General features: G+C 42.2%; 1 protein-coding gene and 1 pseudogene across 1 annotated transcript in view; both read left to right on the top strand.

The window, feature by feature from the left end:
* PDCD6IP (programmed cell death 6 interacting protein) overlaps positions 1–27,718 on the top strand; it is a 98,664-nt gene that overhangs the window by 30,404 nt on the left and 40,542 nt on the right. The window contains exons 3-8 of the mRNA XM_085879059.1: positions 3,014–3,083; positions 4,417–4,544; positions 20,145–20,298; positions 21,371–21,471; positions 22,202–22,318; positions 24,870–25,092. Coding sequence (XP_085735185.1) covers positions 3,014–3,083; positions 4,417–4,544; positions 20,145–20,298; positions 21,371–21,471; positions 22,202–22,318; positions 24,870–25,092 — 793 coding nt within the window. The remainder of the gene's footprint in view (positions 1–3,013; positions 3,084–4,416; positions 4,545–20,144; positions 20,299–21,370; positions 21,472–22,201; positions 22,319–24,869; positions 25,093–27,718) is intronic.
* Positions 5,260–13,561, top strand: LOC147028548 (uncharacterized; annotated as a pseudogene).

Genomic DNA, 27,718 nt, shown 5'->3' with positions numbered 1-27,718 from the left:
GTCTTCCATCTTCAGTTTTCTTCGATCCTCCTGGTCCGGGATTTATATTTATTTCCCGCCACCTACCCTTGTCTTTTCCATGGAACATCCAAAAAAAAATCATAAAAATATATAATTTCTAAAAATTGAAATTGTATTTATATTTATATTTCGATCTACCGACCCTACATTTTAGCTGAAGAACTGTGTAAACCAAGTTATAAAATAACTAAGGCCTAAATTATAAAATAGTTAAAATATATGGTAAGCAAGATAAAAAGATGTGTGGGTTTTAAATTTGTGAAATGTGTTGTATTATTCTGTTTTGTGTGTTTCATCCGTATTTTTTGATCGCTCGGCTTATTGAGTGGTGTTTGTGTGGAACATATCCCCCTAATTACATTAATTAGCTGTTATTATTGGTAAAGATTACCTGCTGTCCGTTTCATAAGTCCAACTTTTTTCTGGAACTTATTTTGGACGTGTAGCGAGTCCCTCCTGTACTACAAAGAAGACATTTGTTATGTTCAAAAATGTTCGTTATCCCGAAAGTGTTTAAATTTTTTTAAATTAATTAATTTATTTATCTTTAAGTGGCAGCACAGGTGAAGGGGTTGTATTGTGATTGGTTTGACTGCCTGCCTGACATGCTATCATACAAGCCTTTATATTGTGACGTCCACGGGACTTGAACAGTCCCGCCAACGTAGAATGAGCCGAAACGATGGAGGCGGTTTATTTGTTTAGAACCCAAACATGGCGGTTCTAATCGCTCTACCGCAAACGGGACGAGGAAGGTGGCACGAGTCGCTTTTCACTGAGTTGATGATTGTTTGTTTTTATTATTACCAGAAATAAGACTCGGCAAGAAGAGGGATCCGGGGCGATTCGACGGGATGCTGTGGGATCGGGCGTGGGGGAAAACAGACAATTCCAATGAATATACAGTTCTCAATCCCTCTAAAGCGCCAAGCACGCACGCACGCACGCACGCACACACACACACACACACACACACACACACACACACACACACACACACACACACACACACACACACACACACACACACACACAACGTAGCTATTTCTGGTGGTCAGGCTGGACCGTGGTGTGGACGCAACTGTCCCTGGATCGGCGTCGGACGAGCTGGCCTTGCTCTCGTCAGGGGGGCAGGAGAAACCGTGGTGCTGTCGACCTCCTGGTCTTGGCCCAAGTCCACTCACAGCCGCCAGGGAACCAGTTCTGGCGCCAAGTTGCGAGCAGGAGAGGGAGGCAGGTTCGACCCCGTACTCCGAGTCAGCAGAACTCCAGAGCCAACCAAGGTGCGGCACGAGGCTCAGCAAGGCTCAGGCTCCAAGACACGATCAAGAACACGATCGAATCAGCACAACAACAAGGATGCTCCCCGCGCAACAGCCTCCCCACCAAAAAAACACGATCTTTTTGGTTGTAATCTTCTTCCTCTTCCTTTTCGACCCCGAACAGAACCTTTTTATCCTCCTGTCCTCGTCACTTCCAATCGAGCCGTTTATTGGCCCACCGCCGTCGCCTTCTGCCAATCGTGATCACGGGGCGGAGCCATCCGCTGCACTGTCCTTTGACGTCACGACCAGTCTCCAGAGAATACCAAAAGGGGTTTACGCAGACACACTTACCCTATCCCGTGTCCCTATCTAATTACGTGACAATTATCATTTCCCCCCTTGAAGAAATGAACATTTACTAGACAACTTATCACCACTGAATTGCTACTTATTACATCGAGATCCTGGTAAACTCGAACAGCATGGCATACCTAATTAAACATCCTAATTACCCTTTGAATGCATACCCCCCCCCCCCTCAAACGTAACAATATTTATATGGTAACTCGTAATGGCCTGGTGTTGGCGCAGTGGTTAGGGCAGCGGCTTGGGATCCAAAAGGTCCTGAGTTCAAGCCCCATTGGGCCACTGAATTAATACACCAGGGGGTTGACTCAGCCTGTCATCCTTCCGAGGTCGGCGAAATGAGTACCAGTGTACTGGGCCGGTGTATACCCCGGTTAAAATACGTGTACCATATCCCTGTGTCGTAAGAGGCGACCAGGGTTGCGTCAGGAAGGGCATCCGGCGTAAAACATGTGCCAAATCACTATGCGGATCATACAGATGATCCACTGTGGCGACCCCTAACGGGAGCAGCCGAAAGAAGAAGAAGAGGAGGAGGTAACTCGTAATGGCGTCACATGTTGTACATGCTTGGGAGCCTCGGTGGTGTGCGTTTTGATGTACGTTGTCGCTGATGACTCGCGAATGAGCGATGAAACCAGTCCGGTGCCCGAGTGTGTGGCATTGGAGTTCTCAGGTATGTGCTAGTTGTGAATGTCAACTGCGGATGAACCTTGGTCAGGTTTGAAACGGTAAAGGGCTTGTCTTGTGTAGCTTTTTCTCTGGTTGCTTCATGCAGCCTTCCTTGGGTAGAAGTGCATGACTGCTTAGGGGGCTAGTAATGTTCCGAACATGTGTCAGCTTTACTCCCGACTTGTGACAGAATCGCCCAACTTTGCCACATCACAGGTACACTGAAGTGAAAAAAAAATACAGATAGCCAGATCGTACATGGGGACTTTGTAGAGTGTGGGGAGGGGAAAAGATTGGGTGCTTGAGAGACGGATGTTTAGGGTGGAAAAACCAGAGCTTGCTAAACACTACTCGACACTGCCTCTTTAATTACAGTAATCACATTATGCTTATGCTACCACACACAATGAAATAACTATTCTAAACTAAGCCCCATTTACTTCTAAGGTCAAGTCTGTAACTTCCTATATTTATATGTAACATTACACGTGCACTGCTTTTTGAAGTCAATGTTCTGTCATTTGCTTCCTAAAGATGATTGGAAGTTTGTACCACTTTATGAAGCTGGTTTGCTTTGATCCTAAAAATCCTCTGTGGAAATGTTCTTCATGCCCTTGTTTGCTGACTGAGACGGTTTTTAATTGGGTGGTGTAATATATATTAATTTGATTTCCTGTTTCCCATTTCAGCTTCCAATTCATTTCATCTGGAAAGATGCCTTTGACAAGGGGTCGCTGTTTGGGAGTTCTTCCAAAATCTGTGAGTCTGCAGTGTTCAAAATGCTGTCATTTTAATGCATGACTTGTTGTATGCATTATGCTTGCTGTCTGGCTTTTTTTAACATGTAAAACTTGAACTTATTGTTTTTAAAGCTTTTCAAAAGCAAGTAAAAATTTTGCTTTTTAATAGGCTCATCATGGAAGAACAAGGTAACAGAGGGTATGAACTGGAACTGGTAATGGCGGTAACAGTTTGATACAAGCAATGGAATGAATGAATGAACAGGAACAGAAGAAGGGAGGAAACGACCTGCAAACTGGAAAGCATCTGAAAATGCAAAGCCCGTCCACTTTTTGTAATCGGACTACTTCTTCTTCATGCTAAACAGTACCTTTGACCAAATTCTTAATTTGTCTTCTCCATATTCTCATAATGAAGCTTTATTAAATTTGATGGCAAAAGCTCAAATGGTAAAAAAAAAGTTGCGGCATAGGCAAACAGACACACACAGAAGTGATTGCAAAACCCCGTCTCCCACTATGCGGGGAGAGGGGTGTGGGGGGGGGGGTGGACATGCTCATAAAAGGATTTGGTGAGGCAGGTCAATGTGTGTTGGAGAAAAAGTGGTGGAGGGAATGAAATGAGATCGAGCACTGCATGCTTTTGAAGCCCTGGAGAGAAGCGTGGGCAAAAATCGGCTTTCAAAGGTAGTTCCACAGGTGTGGAAAGTGAGGAACAAAAGAGTTGAGGTTTGAAGTACAGTCATGCGCCACTTCACGACGTTCCGGGCAACGACGGATTGCATATACGACGGATCTGCCAGCTCTGAAAAAAAAAATGTAGCTGAAAAATTCCTATCGCCGAGTGATGTAGCCGACATAGCGCTGCCAGTCGTATAAAAATAGCACGTACAATTATGTACACTGTACAGTACATAATACCACATAATGATTTTCCAGAATTTAAGAACGTGTTCCATTCATCAGACCAGCGTACATAATAAATTCTAGATCGGCAGAGCAATGCAGCTGGCATGTTTTTTTTTTTCCTTTTTTTTTATTTGTTTTTTTTAATTTCCTTTTTTCAAATGGTAATACTTTATATAAAAGGTGTCTCCCTTCCCCCCTCCCCACATCTCTCTTACCCACACCCAATTAATTGTCATAAATAAGTTTTGCTAGAATCATCATGGAGTGTCTTTTTGAATGAATGGTTAATTTTCAATGTATTTAGCTATTTATATATTTCCAGTGTATTATGATTTACTTATTAGTTTTGTCTTCACATACTATTTAATTCAGCTTGGTGATGTTCAAAATTTTCCTACATCTGTGGATAATCCTAATCTTAACTTGGGATATTTTACCACCAGCTGTTCCACGAGCCAGCTTTGATAAGATGTGTGTGCTTTTCAATATTGGTGCCATGATGAGTCACATTGCTGGAGATCTGAACCTGGACAGTGACGAGGGCATGAAGACTGCAGCGAAGTACTTCCAGGTAGACTTTTTGTTTGTCCTGCTGATGTAAATTGTTCTTGCAAGCTCATTGAATATTGAGTTTCACATTGACATAAAATGCACGTTTTATTTTTTTCCCCCAAAATTCAAAAACATCCACAATAAATCAATCTAAAAATTCACATAAGTTGTCACGAGACTGTTGCTTAAATTTGAGAAGTTGCTCTGAGAAACAAAGATGGCCACCACCGACCATGGTGTTTACTTTTGCTGTGTGGATAATGTGGCTTTTCTCTCAAAGTAATTGATGAATTAGGTTAGCACGATGAGGCTGTTCTTTGTGTATAATTCTCTCTGATAGGATTGTGCGGTGGGTAGTCCTTTTAAAAAAAAAAATAAAAAAAACTGTCTGGAGTAGTTGTTCAATTCTCAGCCATACTATAAGCTTTCAGATTGGTGCTTTGTCAGCAAGGGGTTGAATTGGTGTGCTCGCTCGTGTATGGCCATTCAGCTGGGTGTCCTGGCTGCTGGCATAGTCAGGGATGTTTGGGCATTATAGGGACTGTTTGGTTCAGATTCTTCCAAAAGCACCAAATTTAGCCCATATGTCGCCCATGCCATACTTTTTCGATTTTAGACAGGTGCCCCCCGGGGCCGCCATATTGGCGAAATCCAATTACGGCCGCCATCCAGGTTAGAAGTCAATCGTAGTTAAAACACCAAAAGGGCTTGAATCATGAATAATACCACTTTTTAGGGGTTTTCTGGGTCGGGGAATCTGATTCTGATTTTATTTCAACGATTTGAGATTAAGGTCACCCCTCAAGGTCATGCTCAAGGTCATTTGGGGGTCAAACCCGGCGTTTTGGGGGCGTCATTTCAAAAATGGCCTACCTGGGTTATCAATCAAAAGAACCCGTTAATCATTTAGAAAATAAGACGAATGTTTTTAATTTTGACTCGTAATGTCATAAACTTTTTGTTTCATTTTAAAGATAATACCAAGTCTGTGAGCGTCGACGTGTCCAGCAACGGCGGTGGTGCATGATGCCATTCGGAGTTGTGACGTCGACCCTATCTCACGAGACTATCCTATCCCTATTCTTGTGTGTTCAGGAGTGGATCCGGAACCTGCGACTTGGCCTGCTATCGTGATGACGAGACGAAAGTTCATCGCGACCAAGAGCCTACATAATATGAGTGTCGAACTATGTCCTCTACCAAAATTATGAATTGGGGACTCTGTTGTCTTTGTCAATTGGACAAAACTGGAGAAGCCTTGCAAACTCCAAAGGAGGAGGGACTTTTATCACTTAAGAGAGATCTCAAAGACTTCAATGCTATCAATGCCAATAATCTTCCTTCTGGCATCAATGTCACGATTAGTCAGTTGAATGATGGCTCAGGTATTGCAGCAACTCTTAAATCGCATAAGGCTAGGTATCACAAAACTTGCAGGAGTTATTGTAGTCGTTCTCTTGTCAAACGGGCGAGAGAGAAGCTAGACAAAGAAGCCGGCTCTCAGGATAGTCCCAAAAAAAATCAGGTCATCTGGGGAATTTCAGCCTCCAACCAATGTCAAGTGTTGTGTAATCTGTGAGGGGAAGGACCAGGCCAACCTCCACAAGTTAGTAACCGATGTCATAGATGCCAATCTAAAGAGTTGGGCGAAGACAAACAAAAACTTTCGTTTACTTGGCAGACTGGTTGCCATAGCGTCTGATGCACATGCGGCTGATGCCTGTTGTCACCATCAGTGTTATGTACGTTTGCGAGACTCCGCTCGCGCTGCCGAGCGACAAGAATCGGGTCCCGCACCTCCACCCTTCGATCCCATCATCTGCGCTCAAATTGTAGCCCTGATCGAACATTCGGACACCACCGTATTTAAGCTCTCAGAGCTACGCGAGATATATCAAAAGCTTATGAGTGATCAAGGTCGCCCATGCCGAGACAAAAAAGAGCCGTACTCAACTCGATACAAGGATCACCTTCTCGACCTCCTACCTGAGTGGGCTGAGTTTTCCAAGGGGAATGAAGGCAAGAAGGATATTTACATATCTCACAAACTGAAGGTGGTTGATGAGCTGGCCAAGATATATAGGTCTCAGATTGGTCAAGAGGACGCACTTACGTTCATGCGGGCTGCGGTGATTATGCACAAGTTTTGTCTACAGAGTCAGGAGCCTTTTGACGGCTCCTCCCCCCTTAACTGCCTCACGGCTCCAGTCACCGAGGAGATGAGTTTCTTCAACATAGTTCTCCGGGGCCCGTCAGCTCTTCGTGGACGTGAGAAGATAGGTGGCGACGACAATATGGATGTGCGGGAGAAGATCGCATGCAACATCTCACAACTGCTCATCTACAATACCAGTAAGGGTACGCACCATGCAGTCAAGACGTCTGCAGTACGGCACAACAAGGAGCGAGAAACCCCCTTCCCACTGTATCATGGCCTCAAGCTGCACGGACACGCACGGGACAAAAAACAGATTGGGATTGACCAAGAACAGGCTATCTCGGTATCGTTCAATCGTGTCATGGAAGTGAAGCAAGATGTTGCGCGTGCTCGCCATGTTCAAGATGGGGTGGTGGTACCCACCAACAGCCGTCTCAAGGTCTTCACCCCCCACGATGTGGATAATATAGATAGTAAAGCTCAGGGCAACTTCTCACTGGACGAGTTCCACGGATATGTCCTGAGCGTACATAGCGGCGTTTTGTCAGCAGATGTTATTCCTGAAGTATTTTAATAAAAATTTTTGTTGAATTTTTAGTAGTACCACTTTTGATCTTTGACCTTTGAACCCAAAATGGGGTGACCATGACCTGAAATCATCAAAATGAGATCAGAATCAGATTCCCTGATCCCGAAAACCCCTAAAAAGTGGCATAATTCATGATTCTATCCCTTTTGATTTTTTTTTTAACTCCCATTGACCTCTAACCCAGATGGCGGCCGTAATTGGATTTCGCCAATATGGCGGCTCCGGGGGGCGCCTGTCTTGGCGCCTGTCTAAAATCGAAAAAGTATGGTATGGGCAACATATGGGCCAAATTTAGTGCTTTTGGAAGAATCTGAACCAAAAAATCCCTAACATCTTTGACTAGCATTAGTTTTATGGACATTGAAGATCCCACAGTCTTTTGTGAGATATTGCTGGCACCCTGGCCAAATTGCTGTCACCTTCATTCAAACATCAGGCCTGGTCAATCCATTTCTGCAAGACTTTGACCAAAGTCGTTCCCTGGCTGACTTCACAAGCAGGTAGTATGTAATGATTGGGGCCATTAAAGTAGTTGTTGACGTTGTGCTTGTCCCTTTATTTTTATTTTTCTTGGCTCACCTGGACATTGTTCCTGGGAACTTATGGGATGGCGCGTCGCCACACAGGTGGTCGCCACACCTTGGGCCACACAGGTGTCATTCTAGTAGGATAGGTCTTCTTTAACACCAGCGAACGGCAGCTCCTAAGGCAGACGGTATGGCCATCCAGTCCTGATGTAGGTGCAGAGTGTTGAGGGTGGGGTCCTGTTCAGAGGCCTGCTGGTGCTCCTGTAGGGACACCGTGGCTTGGAGAGGGGCATGAAGCAACTGAATGAGGTCGTGCTCCACACTGTCAGAGCAGCTGGTGGAGACCAGGATGTCAACAGAGTGTGAGAGTAGGTCTGCCACCACAGTCTCTGCCAGGCGTAACATGGAGCTGAAAGTTGTACTGATGGAGGTGTTCGGACCACTGATGCAGTCGGAGCGGTATGTGGCCAGTGCCTGAGGTTGACAGTGTGGTTGTGAGTGCTTGGTGGTTTGTCCGGAGGGTGAACACACGGCTATACAAATGCATATGCCACCGCTCACATGCCCAGACACAGGCCAGCACCTCACATTCACCCACAGAATACCTCTGTTCCGTTGGGGTCATAGCCTGCGAAGCAAAGGCAATGGGCTTCTCCACGCCATCCTGGAGCTGCGAGAGCACAGCTCCCATGACAGCGGCCAATGCATCGCAGGTGAAGAGATTGGGGATGGCCAGGTTGAAGTGAGCCCGGATGGGTGATGTGGTAAGCTGAGATTTCTAGAGCCACATGGCCTCAGCACAGGCCAGTGTCCAAACCCAGGGCTCGTCCTTTCTGAGCAGCTGGCGCAGCGGTACCGTCGTGGTGGAGTATTTGGCCAGGAACTACAGGCAATACACCGTCATGCCGAGGAAAGAAGCAACGTGGGCTGCCAAGGTGGGCTCTGGAATGGGATGGATTGCCTTGATGTTGGATTGAAGTGGGGGAAATGCCCTAAGCTGACAGGCGAAATCTCACAAACTCAATGTCTGGCACAGAAAACGCATACTTTTCACCATTCAAGGTGACGTGTTTGGCGAGCGCTGCAACCACCCTGTGCAGACACTAGTCATGGACAGATCCGTCAGACCCGTGTACGACGATGTCGTCTCGGTAAACGGCCACTCCTGAAATCCCTGCTGGGACAGAGGACATCACTTTCTGAAAGCAGCTTGGGGCCAAGCTGGTCCCAAAAGGCATCCTGGTGTAGTGGAATACTCCAGCATAGGTTAAAACACCACGAGGTCCCTGCTATTGAAATGGAGGGACACTTGGAGATAGCCCTGATGAAGGTCCAGCTTAAAAAACACCATGGAGCCATAGAACTGGGTGGTCAGTTCCTCAGATGTGGGTAGGGGGTATTTGTCTGAGATGACAGCCCTGTTTACTGCATGAAAGTCCACACAGGTACGCAGTCCTCTTGACTTTTTTTTCTTCTTCTGGAAACCACCAGGTTTGAGATCCAAGGGACCGCATTGACTGGTTCGATAATTCCATCTTCCAACAGGATTTTGAATTCAGCAGCCACCCCATCACGGAGAGCAAGCGGGATGCGTTGCAGTGGCTGGATGACCAGGGTCACCGAAGCGTCGAGGAGGGGCTGGTGGGTGATGGTGGCGAGGCAGCCCAGTGCGTTAAACAGGATGGGCCATTTCTACTGCCAAGGGGAGGCGACTTGCAGAACTGCTGACTCACTGGCATCCATTAGGAAGAAACCTAGCCCCGTGAAGAGATCGAGGCCCAGGAGGTTGGTACCGCAATGGGCGATGTGGAATGAGAACGCAGTCAAATGCTTGGTGCCACAGCACAGGTAGTTGGATGATGCCCATTATGTCAATTTTGGAGCTGCCATACCCAAAGAGGGCAGTGGAGGGGTGCTGTAGCAACAGGTGGGTGAAAAATCGTTTATAAGTGTCCAGGTTGAGTCGAGATACTGTAGCCCGTGTCCAATAGCAGGGGTACACACACTACCCAGTTGAACGGCGCATGTTTTGAAAGCCACCGTGCTGGTGCACTCATTGTATATATTAGTGGGCGATGTGTGTGGAGGTTGAGGCCTTCGTGATGCTGGTGTCGTGGCAGGGGCAGAGTGACGCACTTTGGCAAAATGATTTAGTTTTCCATAGTTCCTGCATATCTGTCCACGTGCAAGGCAATCCGGTGCTCTCGTAGCTTGGAAAGCAGAGCCACAATTCCCACACCGCTCTCTGGGGTGCAAGCATTGCTGCTGCATTTGTTAAACGAAAGTGTCCTGGTCTGAGTCATCAGGCTGCCGCAGCGTCTGCACTGCCTGCTGTGTGGCTGTGGAGTGCGTCTGCAACGCAACCAGCTAACTGCGCACATGGCAGCTGAATGAACTTGAAATGCAATTTCCACAGCTTTTGAAGGTGGTAAATCGTCTGCTTCCAATAAAATCTCTTGCACACTTTTACACTTGACATTGTTTTTGATGAGCAAGTCCCTCATCATTTCATCTTGCAACCCCAACAGCTCGGCCCCAAATTTTATAGGAGATAACTAATCCTCTCAAGTTCGCTACGTACTGGTGTATTGACTGACCTGGCAGTTGTTGACGCTGTCTGAAGAGAAACCGCTGGAGAAGAACACACTGTGGGGCTGAGAAATGTTTTTCCAGAAGGTCACGGTCATAGCGATTGTTTGCAGTGCTCAGTGTCCCAACTACCCGCTGGCCTTCTGCACCCAGGCAATGGAGCAGCAAAGCTTTTTATTATTTTTATTTTATTTTTGTTTTTTCTCTTGCATCACTCGCGTCTTCCAAGCCGAGCGCAATGATATAAGTTTCAAAGGAGCGAATCCAGCTAGTCCATGACATTGAAGGCTCGCCTGGCAGAGCGAGGAAGGGGGGAAGCGGTGGAAGAGAAATTCCAGCCATCTTCGTCGCCAAATGTTGTGTTCGAGACGGTATACGACTGCATAGGTCAGTGTAATCAAACTCACAGCTTTTAATCATCGGTTCTCACAAAACGGTGGGAGCACCGTAAAAGAGTACAGTTGTTGGAAAGCAACATTGTGGACAATCATTAGCTCACAGAGCTGATGTAACATGCCAGTCTGCAGACATAACAGCATCCTGCTGGTGTTTTTTTTTTGTTTGTTTGGTTTTTTTAAATAATCCCTGAGGAATGAGATATATTTATCCCATCTCATTGTCAGATTACTGATGACAGTGTAGCACTCTTTAGGGTTGGTGTATAGGTATGCTCTGGCAGTCTTGTTGATTTCCTCATGCTGTACTTGGTGCTTTCCATGTTTCCTCCTTCAATGGCCCAACCAGGTTGTAATCTGAGCATGGTGTCACAACCTTCCACTTAAAGTTGGTGATTGTGCCTCCTGTCAATGCAAGCAATATGATGTCTGGGATTGTCCTGTAGCAGAAGTATACCCTAGGACAGGAGACCGAGACAACTTTTACAAATCTCATTTCACAATAGGGGAGCTGGTCATTGTCTGTTCTTGGAGTGAAATTGATAGGGTACCATTCATGTCCCAGAATGCCATTGGCATTAATTTGCCAACAGACCACTGGACCATGAACTTATTCGCAGGAGATGTTGGATGCATACCCTCCATGCTTTGTCTCTGATTCCAGTTTATATTTTTCCACCAATATCTTGGCCCCAGTACAATATGAGCCAGAAAGTTGTCCCTTTCAATGTGTCGGTTTTGGAGTTGGGTTATGCTGGTTTCCAAGTGCTGTTTCTTTTGGGCACCCATGAGCATAACACCTTTCAAAAGTCGTTGGGTGTGAACAATTGTGTACCTGATACTTTAATTTGCAATGTCATCTCATGTGATGGAATCACTGCGCATGTTTGTTCACACAGACTTATGTTATGTGCATACACAACCTCCTGTTGTCCCCAAAATGCTACTTGTCATGCACAACCTCCTGTCGTCCCCAAAATGCTACTTGTCATGCACACTTTGTCTGCCTTCTCCAAGCTTATCTCTCGACCTGTAAACATTTATTCAGTCCAAGCATGATAGCCCATACTGTACACCCATTCTTCTGTAAATTTTGATTCCACTCGTACCTTCTGCTAATATAAAATGGTTAACTGCTAGTTCCTCATGTGTACAACTTTCCAACGATGCTGCAATCTTAGTCATACGATTCATATTTGCCACAACAACCACAGATTATCACCCATTGAGAACATTCATTATGCAGAGTTACCAACTGATGAGCTCGATCAGTGGTTCCCAACATTTGTCAATATATGACCACCTTAGTGTCTATTTTTTTTTCTCTCCTTCGGACCATGTACCCCCTTTTTCACATTTTAAAACTAATTTTTATGTGCATATACCAGACTAAGTGATGTCACACACAATGAGCGTTTGTGTGTAGCCTGTCAAAAAGCAGACCCTTCTAAATGTGTTCAAATTTGTGCTTTAAAATGATAACAGTACAAAACTTAACAATTGTAGTATTTTTGCGACATTTTAAATGATACAAGTACATGGAGAGGGTAAAGGATGAGTATAACTTAACCAACTTGGTGAGAGCCCTGGGCTTGAATCATCCCTACCAGTTCATCAATGCAAGGATAATTCATTGATAGGCAGGCAAACATGTCATGTTCTGGCTGGACCTGAGATTTGTATTTTGTTTTTAGGGCTGTTCAGCAAGAGAATCCAGCTTCACAAGCATAGGTTATTGCACATGGAAGCAATATTTTATTACCCTGATGTTTGACTGTCAATAGGAGGGGTTTCAAATTGTGTGTTTTTTTAAAGTTCAATTTAATTCTGTTTTCACTTTTCGCAGTCGCTAAGGTTGATTCACACTCGGTTGTCATAAAGTTTGTAAACATCACATTTTATACCATTTGAACGTTGTGTGCTTGCTGTACGTGGGTAGTGGTTGCTGTTTGATTCCATTGGCCTCGTTGAAATCCATTGGCTTCCACTCAGCCTCACGTGTTTATTTTTTTTTAAGTTCCATTTAAATTCTGTTTTCACTTTTCGCAGTCGCTAAGGTTGATTCACACTTGGTTGCATCAAGATTTGTGAAATTTGAATGTTTTGTATCCTCGGTCTGTGTGGAATGCATTGCACCGAGGGGAGGCTTCCATTGGCTTCCATCGCCTCCCGTGTCACCGCCCGAGGCTATCTTAAGTTCTATTCGATTTCTGTTTTCACTTTTGGGACCTTCTGGTCCCTTCTGGTCAATCTCTCACGAGATTTTGGGACCTTCTACAGTCTTAACGTAGATAATTTTCGTAAAAGCCGAGCAGAAACACACTTTTCATGAGGAAAATGCATAAAATTCAAATAACCATTGGGTATTGAAAGGAACACCACATGCTTTCCGTTCACTGCTTGACCTCGTACCGTGTCACCCTGGGGGACTGCTTATCGGTAGCGTCTATCCAATCTTGGCTTATATTTTTGAAGGTTTGGGGACATGCTCAACAAGTATCCAAAATAATTCTGGCGAAAAACGGACGTTTTAAAATGTTAAAACATTTCATTGGACCGTGAGCTGGCGGGTCACGTGACGCCTTGCAGTCGTGCAGGCAATGTGGCGCCCTATTTTTTTTTTTTTTTTTTTGTATACCTTGGTCGAGGCTCGTATGAGAGCTAACACACAACTCACAGCAAGGAGGCATGAGACAAGAGGGGCGGGAGTGGAAGGGACAAAACATTGGGGAACAGACACAGGTGAACTGTGGAAGGGAGAGGGATGGGGATGGGACGGGGAACATGGCGAGGAGAAGATGGACATTACAGGGACTTTCAGGAAGGAAAGCAGGAGAATTGAAGGAAGTGGGCTTGGGTGGATTATCGGGGGTAGAAAAGATCGAGGATTTGGATGGGGGAAGATAAGAGGTGGTGGTGAACAGCTGTTTTGAAAGCCTGGAGGGAAGAATGGGAAAGAATAGAGTGAGGAAGTTTATTCCAAAGGCGGGAAAAAGAGGAATGAAAGAGTGAAGATGAGCAGTGATTCGTGATTTTGGTAGTTTTACCAGAAGGGGGTTGTTGGCGGACCTTGAGCGCCCTGTGGAAATGTGGTTGGGACAAATCGCAGAGAGAGCAGGGGGGGCAAGGCTGGAGAGGAGTCAGTAGAAGACAGAAAGACCACCGACCAACCTGCGGTGATTGAGTGAGAGGCCCAAAGACTCAGCTTCATTGCGGGAGATGCCAATGATCTTAAAAGCCCTGGTTTCGACAGCGTGAAGTCGAGAAAGGTGGGAGGCAGGAGCACCAGCCCAGAGGGGAGAGCAGTACTCCATCAGGCTACGGACAAAAGCTTTGTAAGTGGTCAGGAGCTCAAGAGGGCCGAGGAAGGACTTTGCACGATGGAGGATTCCCAGTCGGCGACTGGCTTTTGAGGCAAGGTTGGAAATGTGACTTTCCCAGGAAAGGTCATGGCAGATAGTGAGACCCAGAAGCTTGAAAGAAAAGACTTCTTCCAGAGGATTGTTGAGAAAGTGGATGGGGGGGTTTTGTAAACGGTCCTTTCGAAGAGACATAGTGAGAGTGTGAGATTTGTCTGGATTGAAAGACATGTTCCACTTGTTGGACCAGTTTGTGATTTTATCCAGATCTGCAGTGAGCGAAGAAGCTGCTGCTTGCCGGTCTGAGGGATGACAGATGGTACGGCAGAGGGTGGAGTCATCGGCAAAGAGAAATAGAGGATTTTCCAGAGAGTCCGAGAGCCTTATGTTAGAGATAAGGCTATGTTAGAGAGCCTTATCTCGCGAGAGATTGAACTTTTCGGTTGTCCTAGGGTCCTTTCTGTTGAATACCAACACTTTGTGGAGAAAGCCATGATTTACAATAATTCAGAGCATTTATTTAACGGCCGTGAGGACGGGTTTGGAAATTCGTGTGATGACGTTGGGAATAAATTTCTCTGGAGAATGGAGGTCTTTGCTTCGAGCGGCCTCACGCGTTTATATTGTCTGGTAATCGGCTGCCCAAGTATCAACATCATTTGGTAATCAGCTTTCATTCAACGTCAGGGTCATTCATGGTATTCAGCTTGTTGCTTCACCTGACAGTTCTTTTCAGTGGAGTGCCAAAAGATCATGAGAGATTGCTTTCCAAATTTTACCTTCAGGCTGTGTCATCACATGACAAATCCACTTGCTGATCTTGGGCTCGGCAGCCAAGGTTTGTGCTTGAAAGAACATCTTTGGAGAACGGTGCACGAATCCACTGTCCTTCGTCATCTGAAACATCTCTGAAGGAAGTCTCAAATTGTGTATCCAATGCATTAAGGTGAGTAGTCAAAACTGCTTTGATGCCCGGCAATCCGATCTCAGAATTGCTGAGAAATTCTGTGAGCAACAGAAATGTTCCAGTCATTCCATTTTCCAAGCTAGTTCTCCACACACTGAGTTTTTCTGAATCCCATCACTTTATCACTCAGAATCAAAATGTTTGAATCTTTGCCTTGCAGTGAAAGGGTGAGATCATTCATAAGGTTAAATACATCAGATAAATATGCAAGTTGAGCAAGAAAGAGTGGTCTTTGAATTGGCTTGCATGGCTGTAGCTTGTGTTTGTCAAGAATTCCTCCAGTTCCTTGCTCAAATACTTGTGCAAGACTCGTCCGCATGATATCCAGTGGATCTCGGTGTGCATCAGCAGTTGGATGTGTTTGGCTCCCATTTCATTGCATAGTGCAGCAAAAAGACGAAAATTAAGTGGCCTTGCTTTAACAAAGTTTACTGTTTTCACCATGTCAGAACAGTGTGTAATTCTGGCTCCAAATGGCGAGCTGCTAAGGCTTCTCTGTGCATAATGCAGTGGGTTACTCATACTGCTGGGGCATCTTGTTTTACCCACTGAATCACACCTGTGTGCACCGTCAGTGCACATCCCAATATAATCGATCACTTCAAACAATGTGCACACGTGTAGGAATCGATAGATTTGAAGATTTCTTCATCAGTTGTCTAAGTTTACAGAACAGGAAATCTTCAACGATTTCACTTTCCCAAGGATAGCGCACGTAAACCAGTAAAATCAGCAACGTCTGTGGATTCAGAGTTGAATGGCAAATCTCTTTCCTTGAAGATGTTGAACAAGTTGCTCTTCTATATCAAGTGACACGTGTTGAATGTGACGACAAACTGTATTTGAAATTGGAATGGTGGAAAGTTTTTTTTTTTTTTTTTTTTTTTAATGCTTCAGAGCCAAATAAACATTCACACACATCCGTCACACAGGGCATCACAAGATCTTCCCCAACTGTGTGGGGTTTTTTTGGACTTTGCAATCCTCAGTGAAATCAGGAAAGATGCTTTCAAACCACGATTAAGTGTAGTTGTCATTTTATGCATTGAAAACTTCTGATAGCAAACTTCCCGTTTCTTTTATTGAAAATAATCAAGGGGCTTCTTTTCACATTTTGGATGCTTTGTGGATAAATGATGGTGAAATTTTGCTGGTTTAAGCACTTCGTTTGACAATACCTCCTGACAAATAACACACTGTGGCTTTGGTTCATCCTTGGATCCAGTAAATGTAAATCCCAATGCTAAATATTCTGGATTGTATTTCTAAAATTGAGGCTTTCTTTTCATTTGAGGTAGTTGATGAGATCACTCAATTATTCGACAAACCGTGTGTGTGTGTGTGTGTGTGTGTGTGTGTGTGTGTGTGTGTGTGTGTGTGTGTGTGTGTGTGTGTGTGTGTGTGTGTGTGTGTGTGTGTGTGTGTGTGTGTGTGTGTGTGTGTGTGTGTGTGTGTGTGTGTGTGTGTGTGTGTCTTCTGTGCAAAAGTCTTGGTCCTTTTACATTTTTATACTCTGATGCATGAGGAAGCTCAAACTGTGTTTAATGTAAATACACCTTTATGAAAAAGAAAATCTTGTTCAAATACCCAAATTTATGTGCAATATACCTTGATATAAACTAATATATTCGTGATTGTGGTGTATGTTCACCATTTTCCTTCAAAACCATTGTGATTATTCTGGTGATGCTTTCAAATACTGTTATAAGTTCTTGTGGCATGTTGGTCCATGCTTCTTCCAAGACCATCAAAAGATCATCTCAGTTGCTGGAATTCTTCTTTTATTTTTTTCTTTGTTCAAATAGTCTTGTATAACTTCAATGATATTGAGATCTGGACTTTGAGTGAGCCATTATACTTGTTGAAGTACTCCAGCTTCCTCTTTCCTTTGCAAATATGTTTTAAATTATTTCAGCTGTGTGTTTTTGGATCATTTTCTTCCTGTAAGATGAAGTTTTGATCAAAGCATCTTGCATGGTGGATAAAAATTTCTTTATATCTTTCAATATACCATAAATTTTCCAACACTACTTGAGGAAATGCACCTCAAAGCTTGCATTGAACCTCCCTACATGCTTAATTGTTGGTTTCAAGAAAGGCTCTTTATGAGTTTTGGTTTGTCATTGTCTCTCGTACTGTCTTTGATTCGATCCAAATTATGAAAACTTTGACTTGTCTGTTTAAAGCAATGGTTCTCAACCTTTTGGAGCCGCGACCCCCCCCCCCAAAAATTTAAGTTGGGGTTCGCGACCCCCCTTCCGACTCACACTTGAAACGCACTGCAGTGATGTCACGGAGCGCATAAAAAAATCCACAGTGCCTGGAGCACATTGGTCAATGCCTCGGGACTGCTAGCTGTTCAAACTAAACAGAACTAAACTAAACTGGTATTACAAATTAATGATTTACACTGATGTATAACACAGTAAAAACAGCCAACCACATTCATAAAAAAAGGCTTCTGTAATTGCAAAGAGCGGTATGTAGCCTATTTATGCACGGGACACAGACTGGAAGATTGAGCGACCCTCTGCTGCAGACAGAGGTTACTATCACACATAACAGCTACCAGACGTACACAAACCTTGCATTACTGACCAAAAATATATAAAATAAAATAAATAAATAAAAACTACCAAAACTACCACTTCCAAAACTTTAGCTTTCAGTCCCCTTCTTGTCCCCTGCATGGCACCAGCTCCATCTGTACACACAGAGATGCAATTTTCCCAACTTCGTCCACCCCTCGCACATTTTACTCCAGTTTGTTAAAAATGTCACGACCAGTGCAAGTTCCTTCAAGTGTCGAGCAAAACACCATATCCTCGTCCATTTTCCCTTCGTAGCTGTATCTTGCAAAAAACAAGTAACTGTGCATCACTGGAAACATCCGTTGTTTCGTCAATTTGGAGGGAAAATCTTCCACTTTTCTTCACTCGTTCAATGAGCTGCTCTTTAATGTCGTTGGGCATGTCACCAATGCGCCTCGCCATTGTGTCATTAGACAGTGGAATAGTCTCAAGTGTGCTGGCTATTTTTTCACCATGCATAGCTCTGGTCATTGCAATCGCTGCTGGGTGGATCAGGCTCTCTGCAATAGTTTGGGGCTTTTTGGATTGAGCAACCAGGTATGCCACTTCATATGAAGCCAACAGGGCTTTGACAGGGATTGTAGAGTGCTCACGTACAGTCGTCTTTTGGCTCTAGTTGTCCCTCCTTACGACGAAAAAAATCTAATGGTTTGTCAGTGTAGGATGGGTGTTTGGTTTGTAAATGTCTCCAATCTGGCAGACGTTTTTTGACAAGTCACCGATCCATATTCAGCCACCTTGCAGTAGTTAGCGAGCGCGAACATTGACTTTCAGCACCCGCCTCTCTCTCTATCTCTATCTCTATCTCTATCTCTATCTCTATCTCTATATCTCTATCTCTATCTCTATCTCTATACACACACACTTCACTTGCTGCTGAAATCTGTTTCATAATGACTACATTATAACATTGGTATGGGAGATTTAATTGAAAAATCATTTTCAAAAAATATTTATGAACTTCTTTATTTTATATTTGTTTTGACAACCTTCTCGCGACCCACTGGGGGGTCGCGACCCCCAGGTTGAGAACCATTGGTTTAAAGCACCTTTGATCATTGTTCCAGAGTCGAATTTCTGTTCTTGTGTGTTTTTTCAGCCTTTAAATCTTGTTCCCCTTAACAGGTTTTATTACTGCAACATATTTAAGTCCTGATTTCAAAAGTGATCTTCGTACAGTTGATGGATGGATAACGAAACAGCCTTCTGGCAGTTCTGTTGTCAATTAAACGCTTTGTCTTCTTTCTATTCCTTAAGGATATTATCTTCAAGTCCTGCTCATCCTTGTTATACAGCCTTTTGGGTCTTCCAGTCCTGGGTTTGTCAATTACAGATTATGTTTCTTTGTTCTTGTTTGTGCTTTGCATGCCCCACCTTGAAAATCGAGTGATGCGAGCTATTTCACTCAATGTTTTCCCTCTTTGATGCAGAAACAATTCTATGGTGGTAATCTTCTGATTTTTTTTTTTTTTTTTTTTTTTGTAAGCTACCAGTTAATCCTGATATATCTGTATTCTGTCGAATGAAAAGTGGGCTTTTAGCTTTGTGGGTGGGTAGAGAGGAACGTCTGATGATAATAGTGAGGAACACCTGACAGTGTCATCAGCTTTTGGCCCCCATCTCTCAATTGTGAAGAATCGCCTTAAAAATTAGTGTATCCAGATCTTCATCAAAATCAAATTGATTCTTCTTCATCACACACCAACCTGTCCACCAAGTTATTTTTTTCAGAATCCGTCCATATCTTTGTCAGATATCCTGCTCACAGACACGTACAAACACATGAAAATATAACTTCCATCCACCTTTGGTGGTGGAGGTAATTAAAAAATAGAATTCGCAAATTTAAATAATACTGTACTTCAAAAACGAGTTTTGTATCTGGCTAACTTGACAACTTTGGCACCTCAATAGAGTGACTTCCTGTTTTCATGATAAGCCATCCATCTGTCGTGGTGTTACATGCATGAAGGGGCCTTGTAAAGAGTACTTTACATTAACACTGGAGGATATGGGATTTTTAATCTATATTTCAAACATCATGAATCATTACTATGGTAGGAATTCCAAACTCCCTGAATTGTTTGGTTCTTGATGGTAATAATCTGATGCACTTGATTGATGCAGGTTCATTTTCTTTTTCTGGAATGTTTAATGGAATGCATCAAACAAGATGACGTGTTTTTAACATCTCTCCGAGATGTAGGATTGAGATTTGCATTTGCGTTGAATACTGGCACAGGTTTCAAGCCAGTTCTGTGCATAATATATTTAAGGTGGCAACATTTGGTTGGTGTCATGGTAATTGCTAATTAGTAATTAAATGTCAATGCTGTAGAATTGACTACAGCAGATGACAATGCATGGTGTAAAACATGTATGGAAGTAAACCTTGAGGCTGAAATTCATTGTTTTTTTTTGTTTTCTTTCTTTGTTTCTCTTAGCAAGCCGCAGGCTGTTTTGCTTACATAAAGGACCATGTAATGTCTGCATCTAGTCGAGAGCCCACTGTTGACCTTACACCTGATACGACAGGGGCTCTCAGCCTCATTATGCTAGCACAAGCACAAGAGGTGTTTTGCTTAAAAGCCACTGCTGGTGAGTTTTATTGATTAAAAGTTCTCAGGATCATCTTGCTGTGAAAAAATTTACAATTGATCATTTGAGTTCATGTTGATGACTTAAAAAAAATTATTTGTATTTGTGTACTTGATTTTTTTTTTTTTTTTTTGGAATACCTCTCCCTTTCTCTCTGTCAAAAGCATGTTATGAATGCATCACCACCTTCCCAACATAAAATATAACTTGTTTGTAACCCCCACCATATTGCTTTGAAATGTAAATGATGTTTATGCATTTTGCTCCTGGCAAGGTCCTTTTGCAATGATAAAAAATTGACAAAATGCCGTGTGAATATTTGTTTGCATGTTTGCATTAAAATATAATTTTGCATGTTTTGTATAACTGGAACACCCACTCCCTACAGAAGCCGTAGGAAGGGTCATGTTATTTTCTGTGGGGTATGTAGATCACAGCAGCTGTAGGATCCGGTCCGTTATTCTGTGGTAGACGTGATAAGCATAGAATGCGTTAAGGATGTTGGGATGCCTCCACATTTTTCAGTTTAGTGTTAATTAGTAGTAGCGACTTTAAAAAGGTAATCAAAAGTGTTCGTGGTTTGTAATATATTTCACCTCTGGTCGGGGTTTTCTATGAAATTCCATGCTAACCTATTTATACAAGTTAACATGACATTTTTCCAAGGTAAAACCCCTTGTGGGGGCGGTGCATATTATTAGTATTAATATTGTTTTGTAATAACATTAATGTTATCCTATTGTCATTCGTGTTGCTATTAGAAATGGCTTTGAAGAAATGCCACAATTGGCTATCTCAACATGAATATACACCTTTACACAGACTTTCTCCAAGGTGGAACACCCCTTTGGGGAGAGGACCAAATGAAGTCACTCCAACCTCCATCATGTGACCTTTAGTCCTCCTGTTGAGATTGGATAAGTAATGACCGAATCTATCATTGTCAAAAAAGTCATTCAGTCAGTCAGTCAGACAGACCAAATGGCATATTTTAGTATGAATAGCACTGTTTTTTGTCACAAAAAAAATTCCTTGATTATTTTAGCAATCAATGGCAAAATGTGCTTTGCAGACAAGATGAAAGATGCCAGTATTGCTAAACTAGCAAACCAGGCTGCAGAAAACTACAATGATGCTTTCAAACAGTGTCAGTCAAGGGACAACCTGCCGAAGGTGGGGGTGACCTTTTACTCTATTTCAGTATGACCTATAATGTCCTCCTTTTGTTTTAGAATTGTTCATGAATGAGTGGTTTGATTGCTTATAGTTGAGAAATGCTGAGTTGTGTCAAAGCAATTGTTAGATAGTTGGTTTGTACGTTTTGAAAAGAATAATGGTCTTCGGTGACCCAGTTTTATTTTTATTAATCAACTTTGCAATTCCATTCTCATTTTATTGTTGTTTTTTTGGAATGAAAATTAGTTTCTTTGTTTTTGTTTTATTTTGCAAGCATTCAAAAGTGAAAAATTCTTGTTTTTTTTTTTTGTTTTGTTTTTTTGTTATACCATACATTAATTTTAAATAAAGTCTGTTTGTGGTGATAACTTTGTCTTTACACTAACTATAATTTGTTTTCATCTTTCCTTGTGTGCTCTTACTGTTTTCTTCTTCCAACAAACCTGCTGTTTTGGGATTCTTGGGATTTCCCAAACCGGTGGGATTCTTCCTTTATTCTCACGTTCCTCCTCCCTACCCCACACCCCTCGTTATCCCTGACCTCGCATGTTACCTGCTGCATCGTTTACTTTTGAAAATTGTTTGTTTTAATCTTTGTGCATGCTCAACCAAACCTGCGTTTTGTTACGATCCTTCACTGGATTAATCTACCCTCTGTTATCCTTGCCATTCCATTGCATTTTTTTTTGTTTCTCCCCTGCCCAATTCTTAGTATTTCTACTTTCAGGAAGTGCTACCGCTGCTTGCTGCCAAGCACTCCATTTACCAGGCGACGGCTCAAGTACACCGGGCTCTCCTAGCAAAGCAACAGAAGAATTTTGGAGAGGAGATTAGTCGCCTACAGGTATTTTAAAGTTTTAAAAGGAGAAGCAACTGAAACTAGCAGTTTTTTTTTGTGCAAGACATCACATTGATTCTGTCCTGATTATAACAAAGCATTGTCAGTATACATTGTCAGTAAATTAAACTCTTGAAGGGTGGAAGGGGGAGGGGTTTGAGGAGTTGGTGGTGGTGCAAGTGTTATCATTGCACAGAAAGGGCAATGCAGACATTATGGAAAAAGTTTTAGAAAGATTGCGATCAATCAGCATGAGATCTCTCCCTTACCGAGTGGTACTGATGAGATGCATTATAGGTCTCTCGCCTCATGCACTTACCTATCCTGTTGCATTAAATTTCAAAATGTTGAAATTATCTGATTGTTGCGGATGAATATAATTGCATAAAGCAACATTGTCAGTTAAATAAATTATGAGGTATATTCAAATATGAAGGTCTCTTTATTTTAACAAGCATGTAAGACTTAAAATGATTCCTCACTTCTTACAGTCCCTGAGGAGTGCTACAAAATTATTATTTTTTCACCATCCATGATGTGAAGCTTTATTCAGTGTTATGTGGAGCCTGGACTGATAAATCATTGATGCCAACCCTTATCTGGAAGAGGAGTTTCGATCACAAAGGATTTCTTTAATTTTTGGAAATAACCAAGTCACTGGGAGCAGACTCTGGTGAATATAGAGGATATGGGATCGGTTTGATGCGATGCTCTGAAGAATTCCTTCATTTGAGCAGCTCAAAGTGGTTACGTGTTATCGTGGTGGAAGCCAAACCCTGACTGCAAATTCGAGACATTTATTTTGTCGGGATGACAAACTTTTTTCCCCAACACCTAAATTTAATGACTTGTAACCAGTTGTCCCTTTTGGAATGCAATGCGTGAGAATAATGTCATGAGCATCCCAAAAGATGACAACCATCAGCTTCTCAGCTGGTGTGTGCACATTTTTTTTGGTCAATGTGAACTTGCTTGCATTGTTGCCTGCTTTTTTTTTTTTCTTTTTCTTGATTACAGTAGGACATCCAGCTTTCGTTCAGTTGTGTTCACAAACTGTCCCCCATTTGCTGCAGTCCTGGTCTCCATGTTTTTGAGACATGGACATTGGTATAGCTTTTTTGTTGATTGTATTTGTGGCATTAGGCATGCAGAAACCTTTGCCATTTTGAGAATAGTATGCAAAATCGAACATACAGAATCACTTTATGCCTGTGGCCATGGGGATTTCGTCAACCGTTATTTTGCAAATGTTCGTCGCAATTCCTTCTGCATGCTGAATGATCTTTCATTGAAAAGCTTGAACAATGTAGTCTGCAATGAGGTTCAGTTTCACTGCTTTCGCCTGTCTCTTCAAACTTTACACCCAACTACGAACATTATTCACATCCATAATCGACTCTCCACACACCAACTGGGTGATGATCAATGTTCATATGAGCATGCTTACACTGATGCAAAAATTTTATTACAACACATTGCTCATGTAAGCTTAAAGGGGCCATTTACAAGTAAACACCATATGAGCAACACCGCCAATGACACATGACTTGACATGTGCTGCTGCTAATGTTGAATGGCATTGGAAACTTTCCAACAATGTGAGGATTGTTTTATTTATTTATTTTTCTTTTCTTTCATTTCACATTCACGCATTCAGGAGACCTTCACATTTGAACGCACCACATACTGTAATTGCAAATCCCTTTAATTGTTTTAATTTATCCATGATTCAATGGAGATGCTACATAAATCACATGTAGGATTAAAAAAAAACAAAAAAAACTGCCTTTTACAGCCATTTTTCCCTGCTGAACAGGGGTTAGCTATTTTGCAGGCTCCATGCAATCATGGTTCCCTTCTTGAGGCAATGTTTTATGACCGGATGCCCTTCCTGACGCCAACCCTGGTTGCCTCTTACGACACACAGGGATATGGTACACCTATTCAAACTGGGGCATACACCGGGATCAGTACACTGGTACTCATTTCACCGACCTCGGAAGGATGACAGGCTGAGTCAACGCCCTGGTGTTAATTCAGTGGCCAACGGCTCAAACTCAGGACCCAAGGATCCTGGCCAGCCACCCTAACCACTAAGTCAACACCAGGATAATAGCAACATATTGGATTTAAACTTTGCTTCCCTCCATCATGAGCCATGTGATCAAATGAGAGCCCCAAACAGCCCAACCCAAAAACTAAAATTCTCTGACTTCAAGGTCTGATGTGAAAGGCAAACTGTAAGTCAACATTCACCTAGATTGATAAACATTAAAATGTGCATATTTGAACTGCTCTTTGGGAAGCAAAATAATAATCCCAAGGTAAATCAGTTTGTATGTTTTGCTATATCTGCTGTGGTGTTGGCATGATTGTTCAGTATTTACTTTTTGCAATATATATATATATATATATATATATATATATATATATATATATATATATATATATATATATATATATATATATATATATATATATATTCCTTTTTTGTTGGTTGATGAAAATGTAAGGAAAATACAACTTTACTAAGTTTACATTTCTGCTCCATAAACAGCAAGCAGCAGAACTGGTGAAGACCGTCGCATCACGCTACGATGAGTACATTAGTGTCAAGGAGTTGTCAGACAAGATTGGACGCTCATTGACAGCTGCCAAGAAGGATAATGATTTCATCTATCATGACCGTGTGCCAGATGTGAAGGACTTGGAGCCGATTGGCAAGGTCACCCTTGTGAAGATTGTATTACCAGAAAGTCCACTCAGCTCAAAATTTTCAGGTTTGCAACAGGGATAAAAGTTTTAGGCACCTTTCTGACTATCAAAGTTAAATGGACCCAAATTTATGAAATTGTCTTGGCAATTTGAAAGGGCTTTATTTCTTGTTTTGCATGCAGACAAATCTGAGTAATTGATTTGTCTCGCTTGGTCAAATGAATTGGTACACCTAGCTTGTGATTAAAGATGTAAATTTGGCCAAATTTTTGAGTTGGCTGTGACACCCTGTTTAGTTTTTTAAAAATTTATTTGGGTACCCAGTTAAATGGACTGGGTAACCTATTGTTTTGCTTCTGTTTATTTCTTATTGTTTATTTATTCTTCTTCCGCCAGCAATTTTTGGGTTCTTTTGCGTTAAAAATCATTTTCTCAGGAACGGTAAGTCCGATCGACACAAAATTTTCACCATAGAATGTATCTTTTGATGTCACAATTATAAACTAAGTATGCTGTCATAGGTCACGTGGTACGGACGCCATCTTGAAAAATCCGATAAACTTTGGACCTCTGTATCTCTGAAACGGTGCAATGGAAAAATATTTCGCTTCATACATTGTAATGAACTCCCAATGGGGAAGACAGGTGATTTTTCGTGACGTCATCGGTGAAGCGGTATGCCGGTGAAAATTCGTCAAGTAGAACGCTGCATGGGAAAAATCTGAAATTTCTTAAGCGTCATCTACACAATTCACCAGAGAAAAAAAATGATTGTGACGTCATCGGTAACTTGGTTCTGCAGCCATCTTGTTTTGAAATACATTTTTTTTTAAACCTTCTCCAGAACGGCAGGACAGATTGAGGAGAAAATTTACACACACATTCCCCATGACATCCTTTCACAAGTTTGTTAATTTCTTATTGATAGGTCACATGGTTTGGCGGCCATATTGAATTGACCTTAAAACCTTAAAACATCATCATCTCCAGAACGGCTGGTCAGATCAAGGGGAAACTTCACAAGCGTATTCTACACGTGCAGGGGATATAAATTTGTTAATGAATAATAATTGATAGGTCACATGGTTTGACAACCATGTTGGATTTAAGAAAAATATTAAATAATGTTTTCTCTGGAACTGCTTAATCTATCAAAGCAAAAATTTGCAACTATTATCTTCCATCATATCATGTCTGCATACATAGTAAAAATTATGACGTCACAAGTCGCGTGGTTTGGCAGCCATCTTGAATAGAAAAACGCACTTTATCCGATGAACACGAAACACATGTTCCACTACACGATTTGAAGCAGAATGTAAATTTATCATGTCATAGGTCACATGGTTCGTCAGCCATCTTGGATTGAAAACTTATAAATTTTAAAAAATCTTCTCCAGAACAGCTGGACAGATTGAGGCAAAAATTCACACACACTTTCCTCAAGACGTCCTTTCACAAGTTTGTTAATTTCTAATTGATAGGTCACATGGTTTGGTGGCCATATTGAATTTACCCTAAAACCTTCAAACATCTTCTTCTTCTCCAGAACGGCTGGTCAGATCAAGAGGAAACTTCACATACGTATTGCACACGAGTAGAGAATATAAGTTTGTTAATTTCTAATTGATGAGTCACATGGTTTGGCAGCCATGTTGGATTCAATAATTATATTAAATAATGTTTTCTCTGGAACCACATAACCTATCGAAGCGAAACTTGGCAACAATGATCTACCCCATGCCTGCATATATGGTAAAAAATTATGATGTCACAAGTTACATGGTTTTGAGGTCATCTTGGATCGAAAAATGCACCTTGTCCGATCAACACCAAACTTAACAAGCATAATTAATCCACTTCCCCATTAGATGGAGAATTTAAATGTATGTTGTGATAGGGCACATGGTACGGCAGCCATATTGGATTGAAAATTTATAACTTTAAAAGTCTTCTTCTCTGAAACGGCTGAACAGATCGAGGCGAAATTCCACATGTATGACCGCCTCTCCATGACAAACAAAAAGTCCCCCCCCCTTTGATATACGACACATCGTTTGGCAGCCGTATTGGAATGAAGGATAAATATTAATTGATGTTTACTCTGGAATCGCTGCTTCAATATATGCGAAACTTCACAATTATAATCTAGCCGACATGTGAAACTTATTTTTAAAATTTCAACCCGATCGGCCACACGGTTTGGCAGTCAGAATTATTTAATTATTTGAATCTGAGAACTTTTAAGATTTTTTTTTTTTTCCAGAAGGCTCACTTTGCTGCACCTGAAAGCGTTTGATGGTACAGGAATAGCAATTCAATTGATACTGCCAATGTCCCCAGGAAAAAGGGCTGACTGCATACATAATAATTAGATTGAACACTTTGTGCAACCTGGTTCGTAACTCGTCAGTCCCACGCTGTATCGAAGCAGGGCTGTATTTGTATCACTATTAAATAATGTTTTCTCTGGAACCACTTATCCTATCGAAGGGAAACTTTGCGACTATCATTTAAGTCTCATGTTGTATCAAAGGCGGACGTCTGGGTACCCGGTCATCACTGCCAACAGTTATAAAGTGGCAGTTCTAATTGTGTCTCTAATTACGTAACACATCAGTACAAACGCCACACAAAACAAGTCCTGGCAAAGGTCTGCAATCTCTGATTGCTTTTTTTCTTGTTTCAATT

This window comes from Eptatretus burgeri, chromosome 4 (genome assembly GCF_056783735.1).
Source record: "Eptatretus burgeri isolate ZD-2024b chromosome 4, Ebu_testis_v1, whole genome shotgun sequence".
Taxonomy (NCBI): domain Eukaryota; kingdom Metazoa; phylum Chordata; class Myxini; order Myxiniformes; family Myxinidae; genus Eptatretus; species Eptatretus burgeri.
Note: the sequence above shows the minus strand (reverse complement) of the source record. Positions and strands in the feature narration are given on the sequence as shown.